The sequence below is a fragment of the Fusarium keratoplasticum genome, chromosome 4, assembly GCF_025433545.1.
Source record: "Fusarium keratoplasticum isolate Fu6.1 chromosome 4, whole genome shotgun sequence".
Lineage (NCBI taxonomy): Eukaryota > Fungi > Ascomycota > Sordariomycetes > Hypocreales > Nectriaceae > Fusarium > Fusarium keratoplasticum.
Window position 1 is genome coordinate 4,088,153 of NC_070532.1, and position 20,361 is coordinate 4,108,513.

Below are 20,361 nucleotides of genomic sequence, written 5' to 3' on the forward strand. Positions count from 1 at the left end.
CCATCTCAAGTTCTTGATCTTAAGAACATGGCAACACAGACAGGACCGGTGCGACAATAGCCTCTGTCGGATACTTGGTCAAATCATCCAAACCCTCTTGCAACAACAGCCAGTTTATCCGGTATGGTGTAGTGGCTAACATTTCGCGCTCTCATAACCTGAGGGAATAGTACCGCGGAGCCCAGGGTTCGATTCCCTGTACCGGAGATGATTCTTTTTGATCCGCTAAGTCGCGCTCTTCTTTTTATCAATGGCGATGATATTCTGCGCATCACTGCCAGTAACAAGCCAAGGGCGATGCGCTGGACACGAGACACCATTGGCCTCGTTGTCGAGAAATGCCTTTTTGATACCAGAAACAATTGGTCCTTTGATCGACTATCAACCGAGCTTGGTAATGGCTCCAACCGTCACCACATACTGCTCAGTCATCCCGGCCCGGTTCTTCCTTGGCTCCTGAGGAATCGAAGGCCGACGTGGTTTTCAAACATGCTGATCAATCATCTTGAGGGGTGAAGTAGGCATCATCGCTGTTGAAACATCAAGCGTATTTTCTGGCTTGTCATCAACTATTCAAGATACCTCCAGGACTACGCGACCACCGTAACCTTCAGGCACTCTTCACTCGATAAAACTACCCTAGATGAGAGTTGACGCAAGGCTTGAATTGCGACGAGGCAGTTACAGTTCGAGTGAGCAAGCAACTGGACTTCCATCCGAGAGTTATCCGGAACCCGACAGCACCTGCCTGGTGTGGAGTCGAGTGTTCAACACCTAGACTCCTTTCATCCCGTCTCAACACCCACTCATGGGAACGGACAAACAAGGAAGAATAATCATGGTCAGCAAAAAGAAATGTTCACTAAAGCAACTCGCAAAAAGAGAATGCGCAATGCGTGATCTGGGAATCGAACCCAGGGCTCCCCGACGTTACTCGAATGGCAACGGAGAATTTTACCACTAAACCAATCACGCTTTGGCTTGTTGCACGTGACATGGTCGGTGCAATCGGCCGTCACAGGGGCTGCATTGGACGAGGGTGGAAAAGAACATTGGATTGCAAAAAGAAACACAATCCGGTCGCTGGAATCGATGAAAGAAACAGGCAAAAAGGTCAAAAAGCAATGCGTAATCTGGGAATCGAACCCAGGGCTCCCCGACGCTGCTCGAATGGCAACGGAGAATTTTACCACTAAACCAATTACGCCTTGTTGAAGAAGATGGTTCCTATTGACCATTGAGACCTCGTTGCGCGTGGCGAGCTTCTCAGGTTCCGTCGTGTCTTGGTGAAAGTTGCTGGCAGGTCCGAGACTGGAACCAATAAAGAGCAAATCATTCGGGTATCATTCTCTCGTAGGATCCTTGCAGAGGACATCTTCTAAAATATCAAGCATCCAGACTTCGCCCCAAATCGTACCGTTCTGAACTCCAAAAGTCGACCTGTATGAATTCCCCAACATTGCTGCCGCCACCCTCCTACATCTTCACACCCCTTGCACTGACCTCGCCCTTCTCGCCAATGTTGAGCAGCACCCGGCACTCAGGACAGTACCATTTGGTCGTCCGCGCGGGCACCTCGGCGAGACCGACGCACTCGAGATGAAACCACTCTTCCTTGCAGTTCTGCTTCTGTGTTAGCTGCTTGTTCGTCCCCTTTCGACGGGATGCTGAGGTGGAGGATGAGTGTGAGGGCGTGGTTGAGGAGCCGCTTACGTCGACATTGTCGCACTGGATCATGAGGCCGAAGCTGACTCGGTTGCAGGAGCAGTATCTCGGCTCGTCGGGATCGATCGGATTCCCTTCGTCGTCTACCTCCTCTAGCTCTGGCTCCGCAGGACCCTTATTCTGCCTCGGACGAGCTTTCTTCTTCGGCGCCGCTTTTCGCTTACCGACAGCGCTATTCCCGCCACTGTTTGTGGTACTAACAACGCCGGGGGCAGGACGCTTGGTTCGCTTAGCTGGCCGAGGCTCGGGGGCAGGTGTGTTGCGAGCGGTGCTCGCCCGTCGTGGCCGATCTGCCGCTAGTGAGGACTGTGGCTCTTGGCTGGCACCTTTACCACGAGAGCTCGGTCGGCGGAGGGCAAGGCCCTCCGGCCCTGGAGTTAATCGGGGCGTTGCAGCCCGTGAAGGTATCTGCTTGCTTGGTATTTCAGGGGCAACTGGAGGGGGTTGTGGAGGAGGGATGATAGTAGGTTGGGGCTGGGGTTGAGGTTGAGGAGGGTTAGACGCTTGCCGCTCAGGTTGCTGCTGCTCCTGAGGAGCTTCCTGAGGTTGCTGAGGCTGTGGCGCTTGTGCCTGTTGCTGCAAAAGTAGCTGCTGCTGGGCCTGCTGTGTCCGCTTCGCTGCGTCACCCCGAGTCTCTCGCTTAGTGTTTTCTCTCACTGGAGGCAGCACTGGGGTTGCCGACTTTCGCGGCTCGGGGATTGGGAAGGGCACTGGAGTCTCTGTCGGGTGGGCTTTGCCAGGAGTGGCGGCGGGAGCTGCAGTCGAGTTAGACGGGTTGGGAGTTGGAGACTTGGCTCCGCTGGTCATCATAGACGTGCCTTGGGGTGGGATGGGAATGGGAACTGGGGTTTCGGCGTGTGTGACGACGGCGTGTTCACCAGGCGTCGTCAGAGGAGCTGGAGGACCTGTACTCTCAGGGGTTGGTCCCTTGCTATGGCTCATGGAAGGGTGGTGGGGTGGTGGAACTGGAGTCTCAGTCTTGGTGCGCTTCACCTGTGGTCGTGAGGGCTGTGTTTCGCTGTTCTCATGGGAGTTGGGGGTCTCCTCTGGCTCTGCCTCTCTCTTTCGCTTCGTGGCTCTCGATGTGGCTCTTGTTTTCACGGGCTTGGTGGGAGTTTCTTTGGGAGCCTCAGACGCCGGGGCCGTGGCCTTTTGGTTCCCCTTGTTTCCGTTGCCATTGCCGAGGAAGAGCTTAGCTGCCTCTGCCATTTTTCTGGCTGATTCTTCCGCTTCCTCTGCGGCAAGCTTGGCCAGGGCCTCCCTCTTCAGTTTCTTTGCCTCGTTGAGCTTCATGCCGCGATTGCTTGTCGGGACCTCTTCAGCAGCCAACGTGTCAGCACTGATCGCACCAGCAGGTAGTTGCTTCTCGCCCGACTCGTTATCAACGATAGGCTTAGGGACTGGAGGCTCAAAGGATTTCCCCTCTTCCTCGGCCTTTCTCTTGGCCTCATGATAGGCATCAGGACCACGGCCCAGAGCCTTGAGCTCGCGAGCAATCATGGTCTCGCTCGGTGTCCACGTCGCATTCTTCTTCATCCGTTTCCGTAGCTTGGCCAGCTCGTACTGGGTAAGCTGCAGCCATGGAGCATCCGGGCTGCCAATAACCGCGTTCTCGGGTGGCGGATGAAGCAAGGCGGCATTGTTGGCAGCCGCAGCCTGGCTCAGGGCTGCCGTAGGATAGCTCACTGGCCGTGCGAGGCGACTCGGCGTCTTTGGGGTCTTGTTGGTAACAAGTTTGATTCGCGGAGGCGGCGCTGGAGTTCTTCGACTTGGTGCCGGAGTATCCGACTCCTCATCAGAACTAATGTCGCTGTCGTCGGTAAAGGTGTCGTAGTCAACATCATATGGTGCTAATATCTCTCCCGGGACAATGATTCTCGGAACTTGTGGGCGTCTGGGCTTCTGACCACCTTCGCCTGCTGCCTTGGAGCTTAATTTATTCCTTGCCAACTGTGGCGATTTCGACACAACTGGGCTTTTGACTTCCTCAGTGGGATAGTTGTCCATCATCTTCTGCAGTTTAGAAAGTAAAACCTTTGCCTTCTTGTAGTGCCTGTTAACATTTTCCGACAACCTCACGGCCTCGGCATGGGCAAAGACCCTCGAGTCAACTGACTGAGCCAGTTGCTCAGAGATGTCTGCCCGAAGCTGCACGGGCGACGGGCGCTCCTCCGCAGGTAAACTGGGGAGCCGACCCCATACGGAGGTCAAGTCGTCGACCATGTGGGAGGCATTGATGTAGCGCTCGTCGAGCTTCCCGATGAGCGTGAGGGACCGCACAACGTCAGAGGAGAGGTATTCGGTAAAGTCGAGGAAATCGGTAACGGTGGTCTGCGCATCGGGATCAGCGCGCGACTGCAGCGACGCGAGCCCGTTGCCCATCTGACCAAGCGACTTGGAAATGGACTCCTCCATCGAGGTCTGGTCCTTGGGCGAAACATCCTCCATCTTGGTGTCGCCCTGGGGGTCTGCGGCGGCGGCCATGGTGTTGCGCTGAGCTTCGGGGCTCGTTTGACGCGAAGCGCGATGAATGGTGTAAATGAGCGGATACCGTTGCCCTATTCCGAGGACGTTGGCGATGCCATCTGATGGCGTGGATCGTGGGCGCGTCGAGAGGTCAAGGGCGCGATGGTCGTCAATACGTCAACGCGGAGGTTGCGCTTGCGCACTCGGTCAGGTAGTGCGCAACCCAAGGCGCACCAGGAACAGGAGATGGTCCGTGCACGTGCGGGAAGCAAGCCTGCTTCAGGCACTCACATTCTTGATGCCTGAGTCATCAAGACCGGACTCGCCTTTATCTTGGCGACGAGCAGCGAAACCATCCGAAGGAGTTCATGGTCGTCTTTGGCCCCCAATTCCCCAAATATAGGAATGACCCATGCTTGACGTGAGGCACGGAATCGATCTGACTGGTTGAAGCGGAGATCCATGTTATCGCACTCGCATGGTTGTCGGCTTAGACGACAACCGAACTGCTCTTTGACGTGTTTGGACAGCCTCTTCAACGTCCTGCTAGGCTGCCGAATTCTAGCAATTCTGATTGCGAAGCCTCTCAGCCTCAATTGCATATTGCGCATGGCCCGTTGCTGCATCGTGGCTGTAACTGACAATAGTTCCTGGATGCCTGGAGCTGTAAATGCAACTAACTCTGCAACACAGTTGAGTGGAACATGGCACATGACGGACTTGGGTTTTAAGGAAATATCCCCTGTATTCTCTAGTTACTGGTTCATACCTCATCCATACGTAGTGACGAGTAATGATAGTCGAGATCCATATTCAGAGATTCTGGATATCGTCTAAAGAAGCGATCTAAACGCCCAACTCCAACCGCAAGTCCCATCCATGCATCTCTGGTCCCGAATACTCTCATTACCCAGCCATTAATTCCACCACCCCACCCAGTCATTACAACTCGTTATCGTAAGAGAAAGAAAAAAAAAGCCAAACTAAGCCAAAGATAAAGAAGAAGAAATCGCAAAGCTCCAATAGCAACGCCATTACCAGTCCCAGTCGGGCTCCGTCTCCCTCATCATGGTCGCACCCGCGATCTCTGCAGGCTGTTCAACGAAATAACCCGACTCGGGTCCAATGAGGGTCAAGTTTCCGTAGACAACCAGACGACGACACTTGCTAAAGATTTTGTCAGCAAAAAATAACAACTTCAAACAATTACAGGCTCTTTTTGCACTTACAGACATCCCGTGATGCTCACGTTTCCGTAAATCTCCAACTCAGTTCCTTCGAGAGTTCCGACAACCTTGAGCTTTCCGTATGCTTTGATCTTGTCTCTGGCAGACAGGCATCCCGACACCACAATGTTGCCATACGCCTTAATCCGGCCGCTGTTTTCCACTCTATCAGCCTTGCAGGTCTCAATGGGCAATGGTGATGTACTTACCCGCAACTAATGCTCCCATTCATCTCAATGCCTCCGTAGGCGTCCATCTTGTCCCTCACGCTCACCTCGCCTTCCAGTCTAATACTACTTCCCGACTTGACCGAGCCCTCAATTTCAATTGGCCCTTCGACAATGACTTCATCATCGCTCCTGATGCTCCCGGACCTCCTAAAGGCCGTGGAGTCATAGTAGCTAGCCATGGCGAGACGTATTAAAGATGCCGCTTGTGTTGAAACTGTTGAAGGATGAGCTTTGAATGAAAGACATGTGTCTGCGGCGGTGATTGTGTGATGATGCTGAAAATATTCGATTCCATCAGGAAAATGGGATTCTTCTTATACTTGAAAGAATTGTGAACTGCAGTCTCAAAGCCAAAAGTTGAAGATATTCTGCTATATTGGAGCCTTGCAGCAAAGTACACGGGTACAACAACAAGGTCACGCATAGCGAGCAAATAGCGAAGGAGCGAGATAGAGTCGCCGACCGCATGAACAAGACTGCACATAACCAAACCCTTGCAAGGTAGAAAAAAAAATCAGCCACATCCTATAGGGCTGTTTCTTTCACGATGAGCAGCTTCTCGGCGAGGCTGGTGCCAGGCACGAGACCTTGTCAAGCCGCGTGTTGTAGATAGTGACATTTCGTCTTGGCTTTCTCGTCCTGCTTGCCGCATTCGCATTGTGGTGGACAAAAACATCCCTGAAGGGGATCCCCTCCAGGGGTCCATGGGCTTGGAATAGCACAGAACCACATGCCGAACTGTTTCGGAGTGGCACTGCTCCGGCACTCCGGAGTGCTTCTCTGCAGACTTTCATCACCTTGTGGAGCATTTCTTCTCTGTTTAGCCTGTTACCAAACCTCTCCTAGCTCGCTGTTGGTCCTGCGGCATGTTAGTTGCAGCAAGAGTTGCAAGGGGCATCGTCGAGTGAGGATAGGAAACCCTAAGGTCATAGCATGATACTAGCGAGGCGCATTTCGGTGGAGCTGGGCTTGGAGAATTCAGGACGATATACGTAGTACGGGAGGGGCTGCAAGCTGGGGCCGTCCTTGACGTGTCCCAAACGTCGTGCCACAATCACCAGTAACAGCTCGACCTTGGACTCGATTAGTGCCTAGTTCTCCTACAGAATGAGCGTTTAAAGCTCTGAATCGTCGAACACCCTTGCCAGCTGAACTGCAGCAGCCCTACAGCCCCTCTGAGCTACCGAGTCCGCTATTGGGATCCTACACTCTGGGGCGCAGCCTTGCAGCATATCCGTCCCGGGCAACCAGAGCGACGGTTCCCCATCTCAACTTCTAGGCTTCCTTATTTCTTCATATCCAAGTGCGGAATTACGGAATTATGACCGCTCATGAATTCCGTCTTCAAATTATGTTCTCAACTTCAGATCATGTCTATGACAGGCCTTGTTAGTGCCTCGTTAGCGCCCGTTGGAGATCAACGACACCAGGTCTTGGCATGGATGATAGCTTTGAACCCAAGGCAACGGATAGGGCTGCATCTATAGATGTTTCCTTGCTGCAATAACCTCTGGAACAGTCTGTCAACCTTCTAGATACAGCAATTACCTATCCCAAACACTGACCTGCAAACCCCATGCATCAGCCCTACCGAATCGATCTGCCTTGCTGGTGGATTCAACTCCATCAACGACCAACAGCCCGTGGACCCTCCGGATTCCTAGACGTCATCGCCTCTAATGGATCGACTTCTATCCCCGCCATCTAGCTTCCGCTCTGGTTGCCCAACTTGGCAATCTCCAGACCTCAACGCCATTCACGGTGTGATTTGGAACAAGTTCGTATCGCCTTATCGATAGTCATGAGGATCGAGCACCGATGCGTTGTCAGTCATGAGTGACATCCATCCGTTGGAGCTGAATTCGCCTATGACTTGATAACACCGGGCGACATCTTTATCTTGACGGCCTAAACTAGGCAACCTCTTAAATAAGTTATATATTAAGAAAAAAGCCCGTCGTGATAGTATTCATACAATGACATAGGAAAAAAGAGGTTACCAACATAGACGCCTCTACTCTCAGACAACACAAAACACTGTCTCGGAGCAATCCTGACATCAACAACCAGCCAACCAAACACAAAAGATACCAGCCGAGTAAGCCCCAATTCCACCCCTCGACCCCAATTGAACAAGGTATACCAGGAAACCAGGGCATTCCAACTCTATCCATTCATATGGCCCTCTCTGTGGACACGCCCATCCCTGGCCAACTCAAATGGAGGACCAAGTCAGGGCGCCTTCGGTTGTCCTCCAATTGTGAGATTCGTCTCTCCTTTAGTCTCCACCTACAAAGCCAAGACCGATGCCTGTGCATAGGGCTGCAAACGCCCAGACACTTGCATACACCGCGGCGCCTGCGGACTCGACGCCGTAAAGGGTCTTGGTCGATGCAAGGAACGTGTTGGTAGCGGCAACAAGGGCAGCGATTGCTGTCCGCCGAACCACCACCTTGGTCTTTGCAGTGTATCCCCAGACGTTCCACCAGACCGTCTCCCCAAGGGACGCAGCGACAGGGTCGAACTCGTCGATCTTATCGTCCTCCTTTGCCCGAGCTGTCGTCGCAAACGGCGCGAATATGAAGGTGCTCGCCGCAACGCCAAAAAGCAGTGTCACAGGGAGGACAGACGCGTACGAGGCCGTGTATGCGGGCTCGAGGGTCGGCACACCAGTGTAGTAGACGACCAGGATGCGCGGCAGAATGAAGCGCAGCGAGAGAACCAACACAACGGTGTAGATGCCAGTCGACAAGGCTGTCGTATACAGTTGCAGAGGCAAGTCGATGAGCTCGCGATTGGGCAGTCCCGCAGCGGCAGCGGCCGAAGGCGTGTGGACGGTAGAAAGCGGCCGGAGCAGGGAAAAGGGAACGGCCACCGAGGCGATATCGATGGCCAACGCCCAGAGAGCTGTCGTAGCGCTGAGGTTATAGAACCTCGACAGAAGAAAGTACTATACCATGGGTCAGCATCCATCATGAACATCCATCCGGCATCGGGAAAGGTGGGGTAGACTGACGTGAGGACCATGCGACAGCAGGTCCAACATGGCAACATCCAGGCCATCCAGCTTGCCGTACCATCCCAGCGCCAGCTCGATCCTGGGACACGGAGTTAGCGAACCGTACCCCCAGCTCTATCGCAATCAATCAACTCACACTCTCCAGCCCGCGAGGATGGCGACCTCTCCCCAGGTGTCTTGGCTGCGGCTGATAGCTGCGAGTTGACCACCCGTGAGCTCACCCAACAGACTATACCCGAGACTCGCCATCGCGAAGCTCGTTGCCACCGCGAGCGGGAACTGAGCTTGGTCGGGAATAACCTCGCGCAGATTTCGTGGCGCGACCTGCCTCTGCGACGAGGAGGAGGAAGAGGCCGTCGTAGTCGTCAGCGCCGTCTCATCGCCGGCCTCGTCAGCCTTTCCGGCAGCTCTTCGCAAAGTCGCCGGCATGTCGGAGCTTTTCTGTTTAATTCGAAAGAAACGAGGCTGATACGTCGCTGGATTAGCAAGACCGGATTCCCGAGGATGCCACAAGTGTTGCGACAGGGAGACAAGATGGCGCTGGATCCAATCTTTGTGTGTTTGCGCCGAGGGGCGGGCAGGGCGCTTCTAGCTTCTGGTGGGGAAGATCGGGCAGTCAGTGACGTCGAGGAGGTCGCTGGGGAAACACTCTTTCAGCGGGCAGCCTCTCCCACTGACCCCCACTGTATAGGCCGCTTTTTGCTGCTTTACTCTAGTGGGCTAGCTGCTTTTTCACAACCGACCAAACCAATTTTTCCAAATTCCATACACTTTTTCTCCCTCTTTTTTTTCTCCCATCTTTTCTCCTCTAGAACCAGCCGCTGAACTATCAACTACCTATGAATGATAAAGATTAGAGATCGACATTTGTTCGGCTTCTCTCACTCTATCATTCTTGCTACTCTCGTCCCACGTGGATCGGGTCTAGCTTGGCTGCTGCTTGTTCTATTGCCCAGCCCATTGTGACCTCGTTGTTCATGTCTAGCGGTGCTCTATCACTACCACCATCATTTTTCGTCATGATCTGACCTGATACCTATTCAATCATTCTCCCAGACCCAAACTCTCTCCTCCCGTGGCGTATTCATCGTAAACACGAACCGACACGTGGTTTCAAGATTTATTCTTCATTTATTCAGTAGGTATTTATTTATTCGGGCGTCCGCTCGACGCCTCTCCGGATCCTCACTTTAACCTCGTGGCGATGCAATCTCATCCTTGTCAAGCCCCAGTATGGGCGACAACGCAGAAGAGCCCTCCACTCCTTGGTGCTGAAGATCGGCGGCGGAGCTGAACCACCTCATACACGCAACAACATATATCGTGATGCGGAAAAAACACAAACAACGCGCCCGCCCTTCAACGTCATGCAATATTCCAACTCCAGAGTCAATATGCCCGACCCAAGAGATTACTCCGTCCCGTCCCATCCCGTTCGTTAACCCGTTAATGATGAATCCAAAATCATTCCTCCATGCGACCGAAAACACCGTCGTCGTCATCTTCGCTGCGACCCCGCGAACGCATCTCGAAATCGTCGTCGTCCATGACCGAATCGCCGCTCTCCTCCATCTTGACGTCCTCGCTGGGTCGTCTCATTTCGCCTCGTGTGAAACTTTCAGGTTGTCGGCTGGGATAGCTGTTGATGAAGCCCGCTGCTGATAGCGGAGTTGCTTGGTCGAGGTACTGCGCCGGCAGCGGAGGGACAGGGGGCGCATCTGCGGGAAGTCCGGCGTTGCGAGACCCATTGTTGCTACCAAAGCTGCAGCTGAGGAGCTCCACCGCCGCAGCCAGGTCCCGATCATCTTCGCCCGTTGCGTTGCGGCCGGATGACGTTGGTCGGTGGTCGTTGCTCGGCTGCCGGTAGTGACCGAATCCTGAGCCAAATGGCGCACTCCCAGCGCCAAACGAAGCCGCCGATGTGGACTGGAAGCTCGTTGCATACCCGCCGTTGCTGCTGTGACGCTTGTTTCGGTAAGAAGTGCCATTGACATTCAGCCCCTCGGCGTATGGTGGCGGGGTTGTGTCGGCAGAGCTCTGTCGCTCTGCGGGGTCAGAGTACCCCGAAGCCGCAGGTGAAGAAGACCCGGCCTCGCTTTGGAAGTCCTTGGCAGAGTCGGGAGGAGTTGCGGCACTGTCCTTTCCGTTGCCGTTCATGGCAACAAGGACAGACGCAGCCTCAAGCAGCTGGACTTGCTGGTGCTTCGAGATGAGCAGCTTCGAGGTGTAGGACCATTCGGGAGTGTGCTCCCACCTAATCCTAGTCAGCGAGACTGATTCACACACACGCAACGTCACACGCCAAAAGCAGATCCTGTCTTTGTAAAAGACTTGCTGGATTGGGAGCAAGATCAATGGGGAAGAGGGGTACCAACAAGTGCTTCGTCAAGCAACTGCTGTGCTTGTAGCCCTTGCCGCACTTGTCGCAGCGGACCTCGACCCGGTTGCTCTTCTTGCCCTCCTTGAGAGTCTGACCGTCGCTGGCACGCCTCTGACGAGCCTTCTGGAACTTGGTCGCTCCCTCGTCGGCCGAGCCGTCGTTCGGATCGTCCTCGATGGCGCTACCATTGAGCTCTCGCTTCGGATCGGGCATCGACTTATGGTTTGGAAGGCTGGCTGGCGGGGAGGGAAGGCTGCCAACGAGGGCCGCCCTGGCAGCGGCGCTCTTGGACATTCGGCGGCCACCGTTTGCAATCGGCACAGCGGCGGACCGGTCACCATCCCGGAGGGCAGCGGCCAAGGCGGAGGTGATGTTGGAGCTCGGGTTCGTAACCGACTTTCGTCGAGTGACTCGGTGGTTTGCGTTGAGGGCACCGGTAAGCAGCGAGTGCGAGGTCGCCCGAGCGTGGGTTTGACGGCCGGGCAGGCCCGACGCGGTTGTCGACATGGGGGAGCGGTTCTGAGTCAATGGCCGCGAGGACTGCTGCATTTCCTGGGTAGGAAGAAGGAGATCAGCAAATCTGGGCCTTGGTAGGTTGGAAGCCATCTGGCAGGTCGTGGGAGGTTCATGGCAGGGTAGGGTCGGGGCAGGGCTCGGGTCGGACCCTCCGAGGATGAGGGCAGCGTACTTTGGATGATGCCATTGCCGACTGTGTGAGATACGCTCGGGATTCGACACGACAGGAGTCGGTCGACCGCGAACTAGGCGTGGGGATTGAAGTTGTAGCTTGCTCTTTGGGCCGGAGGATCGTGGACGGATGATGCTGGAAGGAAGAGAAGTGGTGAGAGGCGAGATGCTGCGAGGAAGTGTAGTAAGTAAAGCGGATGAGAAATAATATTTTGGGAAGAACAACCCAGCGAGGGCGTGTGTGTGGCTGCGGGGGCGTATGTAGCCAGCAGGCGGCGCCTGTACAGTTCAGTACAGTACAGTGCAGGTGAATTGAAGGTTTTGCGACTACCGGGACTTGATCAGTGAAAGGGATGATGGTCTGGGCTAGTCCTGCCACTTTACCACTCTCATTCAGTGACCTTGTGCCTTGGAAATCGACCCAGAACCAGCGAGGGGTTCTTTGAGGGAGCCAAGGCCCTGGGCCGGTTCCAACGCCTTCCACCAGGCGCTATGGTGCCGTCGACTCTGTGCTTTGGGGGGCAGAAGGGGGGAGGGGCGTCCCTAGAGCCCCGGGGCAGCCATTCGATGGCGACAGGTGGAGAGGGAGATGGCGGGTTATTGGTCCGCTGACCCCCTTGTCGAGCATCTGAACAACTGAGTTGCAGCAGGGAAGAAGAGAGCGAGAGGGGAGGGGCTCTGGCGTGGGAGCGACCCAAGGGGGGGCGTGTGAGATGGATGGATGTCCAGTGCAGGCAGTCAAGAAACAGGCCAGATGGAGAGTCGCAATCGGCCGGCGAACGGGGGCTGAGCGACGGGCTCTGTCCCCTTGCTGGCCTGAGCTTCCTGCTGGTGCTGAGGTGAATGTGAGTGGAAGGATGAGAAAGGACGACGGGTGGGAATAGATCTCTGCCTGTATGCAACGGTTAGCATAAAGAGAGCAGCGAGTCTGGCCGATTGCCAACGAACAGAGCCTGTTGATATGCCATGCCGCGATACATCCAGAGATGGACGTTTCCACCCGGTCTCCCCTCAATCCCCTCCCCGTTGTGCATGCGCAGCAGGACATGATTGGGCCCCCTCACGGGCTGGCACCGTCCCTTGCTAGATAAGGTATAAAAAGGCATTGCCTCTTCGGTTGTGCAGCGACCAGAAAAAAAAAGTGCAGATGTGCCAGGGTCCTGCCCGCTGCACAACCGTCGCCGGCTCGCCAGGGGAGGAGACATTGTTCCTGGACCATGGATGGTGCAGCGAGTGGTTGTGGCTCGGGAAGTGCAGTCCCGGACGCGTGGACTGGATGTGGACGGAGAGATGGAAGGGCCATAATTAACGAGCCGAATCAGAAAGAAAAGAAAAATGATGCCTGCTCAGGCTCGTGTCGTTCGTTTTCTCGTTGAGAATCATCGTCAATGCCTTTGCCATGCCTCGATTCTGGCCTGATCCGTCACCCGACTCGGGCATGTCCTCATACTCCAGTCGTATGCCGCCTCCTTTGCTGGTCTGGTTGAGTGCTTCTCCGTCTTCCCCAACTTCCGAGACGGGCAGAGTGGTCCCGTGGCCCCGACAGGGCCGCCGACGCCGCCAGAGCGCCCCATCGAGATAGGATAGACAGGCAGAGACACCAGCCGGAATTTCACACTGGGTGGGGGAGGGTGTCGATGCATGGGAGATGCCCTGCCCGATGCGTGCTGAGAGAGAGCCGGGGCGGTTGATTTGGGGCACCCAGTGGGGGCGTCGCTCGATGAAACCAAGCAAAGCCGGGGAATCAGTAAAGTGGAAAAGGAGGGGGGCATTCCAGCTTCAGTATCTGCACTGTGTATGGGTATGTACGAGGAGCTCACGGACGTGGGCTTGATGGCGTCTCCTCCAAGAGAATCGATGAGCGAGCCACAAGACCACCGGCAGCAAATAGTTTCTCGCATCCTGCTGCCATGCCACGAGCGCAGAGGAACTGTCTCAGATTTTGAGTGTCGTACTTGGTTGTCGGGTTCGAGCTTGTTGAATGTTCCGGAGCTGAGCTACCTAACAAGGTTGGTTTCCATTGGTACCTACCGTGGGTTTATGTGGTAAGCCGTTTGTTTCTTCTCCTTGCGTCGGCTAGTGAACTTGATGCGAGCCGGGGCGGTGCGTGTTCCAGCGATCCTGTGATCAGGGATCATATCCTTGACCTCAGCAACAGGTGCAACAGCGCCGTCGCTCACCTCGGACTGCGCTGGGTTAGTGCTTCTCATGGCCCTGTTCACTGTTCAGTCAGTAACGGGCTCCCGTGTCGCCGTGACCGAGCCCCACGACAGTTCCGCTGGGTGCGCGGCTTGGTCCAAGAGGCATCACTTCCGGCATCCGCGACGTTCCTCGGACAGTCTGGAAGTGGACATCATGGGGCATCTTCCAGGAACAGGCAGCCAGTGTTGTCCCAGAAAGGAGAGCCTTGCCTGGGGTTGAGAAATCGTCCAGGCGTGACGAGGCTCTGGGATGCGTCTCTTTAGCGGAATGATCTTGCGACATGGTCTCTCGTCGGGGGTCAAGACATTCTTTCGAGTCTGGGACAGAAAATTGAAAAGTGGAGTTGAGAACAAGTGTCTACTTTTCTCATGATGGTTTATGCTTGGTGATCGATCAATGTCAATGTTGATGTAGTGGTTGTAGGGCTAAGCGCGTAGACGCTGGAGCGCGAAGCGCACCTCAGGCACCTGTGGGCACTCTACCAGCGAACGACACGTCTTGCCGTCGCTGGCAGATCACCTCGGCAAGTCTCTGTCATTTGCCAGCTGTAATTACCATGGATGCCAAACAGATGAAACAATTATGCTTGTAAGACCAGCATCCTGTTTTATCTCGTTATTGCATTTCCCAAGCAGAGAGCTTCTTGTCTCTTACACCTTACACGTGGTATTACCCGTGGAGGCCATCCAGGTCCCGCATTGGACGCTTTGTTGGCGCTGGAAGCTTCAAACCTAACCCTTGCCCTGAAAGAGGAACCCTGCCCTGAAAAGTGGCCGGCCTGCCGAAGCCCCTTGGTTTTGGCCCTTTTTTTCTATTGCTGCCCTTGAGCCAAGGTGAGCGAACCCTGATCTGATCTGCTGTCGTGATCTGATAACTCGGTCAAGCAGCTCTGCTGGGCTGACTTGGGCCTGATCATTGACTTTGTTGTGTTTCTGTTGGGCTCGGCCCTGGTCTGAATCGGACAGATGGGGAGGGAATTTTTTATTCGGCAATTGCTGGCTGCTGCTGATCATGGGCTGGCTGCTCAAGGAAAAAAAAAGTTGAGACCCTTCTTTTCCAACTTTTTTTTTTGTTCGTCCCGAGGGGAGTCATGATTGCAACCACTTCGGAACTCCAACACCGAAACATAATATTTTACTCAATCCATATATGAGATTGTATTTGATGTCTTTTGATTGTATTTAAAGCATTGGCAAGAAGCTCTTTCCCTTATCTTTCTCCATTCAGCAAGTCTACGCGATAGAATACTCATTCATCCCGAGTCCAAGATGCCAAACCCTCTGACCGACCCTCATGGCCCCGTCCCCAAAGAAAATAAATCGAAAAGGGGTGCTCCTAGCAGACGTCTCCCCAGAAAGGCCCAAAGGGCTTAGGTGCATAAGGTCCTTTGCGCTCACATCCCAGGCGTGTGCCGTCCAGGATACCCGCCCAGTGTGGAAAGGTCGTCAGCTGGCCGTGCCACTCACTGCCACCACTTTGGTCGCCGCTGGCGCTGCCACCCCGTCGCTGGCCTTGTTTGGACAGAGGGCTTCTGGCACGAAATTTAGCTGCCACCGCAATTTTAACCTTGGAGCACGCCTACTGAAGGAGCAAGCTGCTGGGCTGGGTTGACGGGCGCTGAGCGAGACGCCTGGCTTCTCTGCTAACCTCAATGGTTTGCTCCCAGTGCCAGCAGGGGGCCCAGGTTGGGTGAATTATGGCAAAAGAGGAAGCCCGTTGGTTCATAGGTTGGTCCCTTTGGGAATGCAATGCACTGTGCCCCTCTCTGGCTGGCCACCTCTCTTCCGTATAGAAACCAATGTCCAGGTTCTCACGTAAGGCAAAGCCAGGTTGGTGTGTGTGTGCGGTGCGTGAGGCAGCAGGATACCTGAGGAAGCAACCTGAGTGATCCATTCAGAGCGAGTGCCACATCTCGTGTGCTGTGCTGTGCTGTGCTGTCGACGCCTTCCAGCCCGGTACAGTACTGTGCATGGCGCATTGATAGCATGGACTTTGAGAATGTATGGATTCTTACGCGGCATTTGACTTACAACTCGCCTGTATCAACCATTGGAGATGGGCAATTCGCCTATCCTTCAAGTTAAGCTATCACCTACCCCTCAAAATGCTAGACAATAAAAGACCTAGCGGGCATCCATCCCGTCGCGTTCTTACCATCCTTGGCGATTGACCGGTCACAAGCTCTCTCACCTGACCTGCACTTTCCAGCTCAATCAGTTGTGTGCCCGGACCTCTTGGTCACATGTATCTCGTTAGGGCATCTTTGGTTCGGCGATCGCTGTCTCCTTCCTATCGGATTGACAAGTACGGATCGTGGAAGGAGGAACGGAGAGGCAAGCCCCCGGGGTTGATCCATCTATCGAGGTTGGCAGATAGATGCACCAGGGCAGGCGGCATGAACTCGCCTTGTTCAATATCAAACTCCAAGGGCACAATCCGTCACCTTCACATTCAGCTCACACACGACCTGTCACACCTTGCAGACCAGCGAGACAAGAAGGGCGATACTAGCCCTCGGGATTTCCATCAGCCGTTCCTGACTATCTCACTCGGGGCACTTCCATGTTGAGATAGCGACCCGACGATCCTCTTGTTGAACGCAGGTCGCATCGGGATAATTCTGCCAATAGCGCTATGTCCTCCAATGCCAATATTTCGGCTGTTTGACCTCGACACGTGGAACCAATGATGAGAAAGGCCAGTTGAGACACAGGAATTCCTTTCTTTTCTTTTCCTTTATTACCGTCGTCGTAGGGCATTGGAAGGGAGGATTCGAGGCTGGGACGAAATCGACGTCATTGACATGCCGCGTACCTGGCAGAGGCGCCCCTGTTCTCCGTCAGCCTCTGCCTTGTTTTCATCCTTCACTTTTTTCGACCCCCTTCAACTTTTTTTTTTCTTGCAAGCTTCTAATGACGCAACCCTGACCTTCAAATCGCCCGGGACTAACACATCGGCCGCCCAGGCCGGGGTGGGAATAAGATGGATTCTCGTGAAAGAAGGACCCCATCGAGAGATGGAATTCCCAGAACAAGCCCACAACGGCCGCATTGGGGTGCTGCGAGCTTACTGGGACGAGACCAATCAGGTCCGCGTCTGCTTCCTCCACACTCTCTCAATCTCGATCCTCTCTTGATTGAATGAGGCTCACTGCCGCGCAAGTCTGCCGATGATGCACCGGGGCTATTCTTCAGACAGTGAGACATTCCGCCCAGAGAGGCGACAATGGCCGTGCAATGGTCTGAGGCGCTTCTTTTCCCTCACTCTGATTCTGCAACCCTGTATTTCTCGCATCACCGACGCATGCAGTGGGCTCACGGCCGGCGATCCGGGGTGCGCCGCCTCCGCGCTGGGATCCTGATAACACCGACACCAAAAAAAGCCGCCGCTTCCAAGGCCCGCAGCCCGCTAGGGGCACTCTGCCTCTTCGAGTATGGCTTCGACCCGAGAGACCTAGCCGGGTGAATGACAGTTGGGGCCGGGTGGATTCTATGCTGGGTGGCTTCTCTGACGAGAGGAGACACGAAGCCCTCTCTGGAGTCCATCACGCACCCCCCAGAGCAAGAGGAGAGGACCAGGACCCAGATATTCTGGCGCCAACAGAAGGCCCAATGCCCCTCTACTGTGCTGGAATTGTCGGTGATGGTCCCGGAGAATGGGGCAATCGCAATCGGGGCAGCATTTTAACAATGAGCTGGCGTGCTGTGCCTGTCGTAAAAGTGGATGAGCCGATGAATCGGCGCTGGGTGACTCAATCGTCAAGTCATGGTGAGCAAGCACCGGCCGACAACGGCCCAGGCCCGCCTGAGCCGGCCGGTGTCTCGCTCGCCCACGGACCTCATCGGATTGCGGCGGTCAAAGGGGGAGGGACAGCTGGCTTTTCTGGTCCGTACATACGTATCACCGGCAATTGCATGATACCGCGCACAGCTTGACGGCAGGACGGCATTCAGGCCGATGGTTCCGTCTCCGCCAGCCGCCATTTGTGTCTCGTCTCGTTCTCACGGAGGCCCCGCTTTACAGAATTACCCCTCTATATCACGAAGCTCGTCCGTCTCACAGCTGCCGCCGATACGCACAGTGGCAGTAACGCGGTTTCACACACCCCGCGATGAGCATAGGCACAGGGGTGTGATTGACCGTCGCAGCAAGGATCACGGTGGGAGAAGAATGCCTCAACTTGATGACGAAGGCCAGACTGCATGTCTCAACGCGTTGAATTCGCTCAAAAGACGGCTTGTGAAAAAGTTGAAGAGAGAGAGCCCGCTACAATGGCCAAGTGAGGGGCAATTTCAACAAACGGGAACGAGCATATGACAAGGACATGTTACTGCGCACCTGTTGCCGTACCTGCATGAGAACAAGACTGCCTATTCTTGTTCCACGTGGAGTCATTTCATTGTTCATTGGAAGGGTTCTTCCATTCGACCTAGACGGCAAGGAAGCCAAGGCTCTTGTGGTCTCAATAAACTATCAGAACCGAGAGTCAAAAGGTTGATACTCCCAGTGCTGTGGTCTGGGCTGTAGGCTCCCGAGATCAGCAGCGCTTGTCGACTCAAACGATTTAGAAGACGGGACGAAGGAATGCTTGCTTGATGTGTTGGAGGGGACCCTGACGCAGCGACGAGCCCGCAGCGGGTACCCGAATGCCATCCATGATCGGAGGCTATCGACGGAACCTGGCAGCCTGTGAGTGGCTTATCTCTGAAGAGTGCTGATCACGGGCTAGCGTGCCATTGATATCATGAAGGCAGTTCTGGCGTACAGTGAGACTTAGTCAAGACGCAAGCAAATCGAATTTGCCCTGGGAAAGCATTCGTAGGGCTTTCAAGTCTTGCCTAGATGTCAACTTAAAGACATTCTGGAATCTGGAAGACCGAGGCCCGACGTCGGTGCAGCAACCAGCCACCAAGTTCCTGCGACCCGGGACAAGCACTCCGAGGTTACTCAACAGCGGGACAGACAGGTTCGAGCCAACTGCTAAAGCAACAGGGTTCAATACAGGAATCGAGTCTGTGGTGCGATTTGCTCCAGCACAAGGCCTGGCCCGGTGCCACAGAAGTTGGGGGACAACAAACTCTGTGCTTTCGAGGCCCAAGCCTTCATACCATGGACAATGAATGCCGATCACCTCACCAAGGTTACTGACCCCAGCCTTGATCTCTCGAGAGACGACTCAGCCCAGGCCAGTTCCTCACAGTCAGGCGTGATCAGCCCAAACTTCTCCACGCCTGAGCTGCTCTGCTGTGACTTGCATGGGAGGAGGCGACATGGAGTCCCAGCGAGATCTACGCGGTTCAGCCTAGTCATGTACCCCGGATTGAGCACCCACTGGCCTGTCCTGTGCTGTCCTGGCGCTGTCCGTCTTGGTGTGGCTACCTAAGGTTGGCGGGCGCTGGCTTTCCCATGTCCAAATCCGTTGACACACGGAAAAGGACTCGAGATAGCATCTGTCGCAGCAATCTCGACACAGCTGAGGCAGAGACATTTTACCTTGGTCGGACACAAGGATCCCCCACGCACCCAGTGGCGTCACCAGTGACGACTCCTTAAAAAGTCGCATTGTGTAGAATGTGTCAGGGAAAACGAAGTTTATCTTCTTTTTTTCTCGCATCTAAAATCCATTAAGCCTTGATGCTTGCAACGACAACTCACTTCATCATCCACCTCAACGTATCCACATCTACGTCAGTATTGTAAACACCTCAACCATGGCTCCCGAACACGATGTATACCGCAGAGTTGGCCGAGGAGGTGCGGGAAACTATTATCCCTCGGCTGAAGTTGACGAGGCTGCCAAGGTAAGCTGCAGTCTTTGACTTGTGTGACTCTGATAAAAAATCGCTCTCATCGAGATTCTCATTTCACCCAACTTACACGTATTCCTCCAGGACCTTGAGGCTCAGGATCTAGCCACAAACCCTGCGCCTCCTCCGGACCGCAAGACGGCCCACCTCCCCGCGCGAGCCGGCCGCGGCGGTGCCGGAAACTATGTTGACCCGGCGGATCTGCCGGATGCGCGAGAGCAGGAGGAGATGGCGGACAAAACGGCCGCCGCCGTGAGCGCGAGCCTGAAGCGAAATAGCCAGCACATCCGCGGGGGCCTTGCGGGCCGCGGAGGGGCCGGTAACTGGAAGACCGAGGAGGATGAGAAGGAGCATCACCAGAAGACCAAGGGGGAGGAGCTGGAGAAAAAGGTCAAGGAGGCTGTCGAGAAGGGGCTCAAGATGCCCGACAGGGTCCACCATAGCACTGACAAGTATGATGATGATGCTTGAAGAGATGTGCTGTTGGCCTCGGATCCAGAGATGATACCCGTTGAGGGAGAGACTTGGTTAAATTGAAGATTTCATTGATAGATGTACTCGCAATATACAGACCACATAATACCTACAAAGTTCTTACTCGTTCTTGATACCAATGCCA

General features: G+C 54.7%; 5 protein-coding genes across 5 annotated transcripts; 1 reads left to right on the forward strand and 4 right to left on the reverse strand.

Moving 5' to 3' along the window:
• Positions 1 to 1,476: 1,476 nt before the first annotated feature.
• Positions 1,477 to 4,209, reverse strand: NCS57_00629800 (ING domain-containing protein; the record flags this gene model as incomplete). The annotated part of the gene is made up of 1 exon (XM_053056190.1): positions 1,477 to 4,209. One exon carries the CDS (start codon positions 4,207 to 4,209, stop codon positions 1,477 to 1,479), a length of 2,733 nt encoding a protein of 910 aa, XP_052915145.1.
• Positions 4,210 to 5,225: 1,016 nt separating this feature from the next.
• Positions 5,226 to 5,826, reverse strand: NCS57_00629900 (uncharacterized protein; the record flags this gene model as incomplete). Its single annotated transcript, XM_053056191.1, has 3 exons — positions 5,226 to 5,358; positions 5,421 to 5,570; positions 5,627 to 5,826. 3 exons carry the CDS (start codon positions 5,824 to 5,826, stop codon positions 5,226 to 5,228), a joined length of 483 nt encoding a protein of 160 aa, XP_052915146.1.
• Positions 5,827 to 7,925: 2,099 nt separating this feature from the next.
• NCS57_00630000 (uncharacterized protein) lies at positions 7,926 to 9,095 on the reverse strand (the record flags this gene model as incomplete). Its single annotated transcript, XM_053056192.1, has 3 exons — positions 7,926 to 8,597; positions 8,664 to 8,745; positions 8,803 to 9,095. The coding sequence occupies 3 exons, from the start codon at positions 9,093 to 9,095 to the stop codon at positions 7,926 to 7,928; spliced, it is 1,047 nt and encodes a 348-aa protein (XP_052915147.1).
• Positions 9,096 to 10,130: 1,035 nt separating this feature from the next.
• Positions 10,131 to 11,749, reverse strand: NCS57_00630100 (C2H2-type domain-containing protein; the record flags this gene model as incomplete). The annotated part of the gene is made up of 3 exons (XM_053056193.1): positions 10,131 to 10,920; positions 11,042 to 11,598; positions 11,735 to 11,749. The coding sequence occupies 3 exons, from the start codon at positions 11,747 to 11,749 to the stop codon at positions 10,131 to 10,133; spliced, it is 1,362 nt and encodes a 453-aa protein (XP_052915148.1).
• Positions 11,750 to 19,646: 7,897 nt separating this feature from the next.
• Positions 19,647 to 20,213, forward strand: NCS57_00630200 (uncharacterized protein; the record flags this gene model as incomplete). Its single annotated transcript, XM_053056194.1, has 2 exons — positions 19,647 to 19,736; positions 19,827 to 20,213. The coding sequence occupies 2 exons, from the start codon at positions 19,647 to 19,649 to the stop codon at positions 20,211 to 20,213; spliced, it is 477 nt and encodes a 158-aa protein (XP_052915149.1).
• Positions 20,214 to 20,361: the final 148 nt, after the last annotated feature.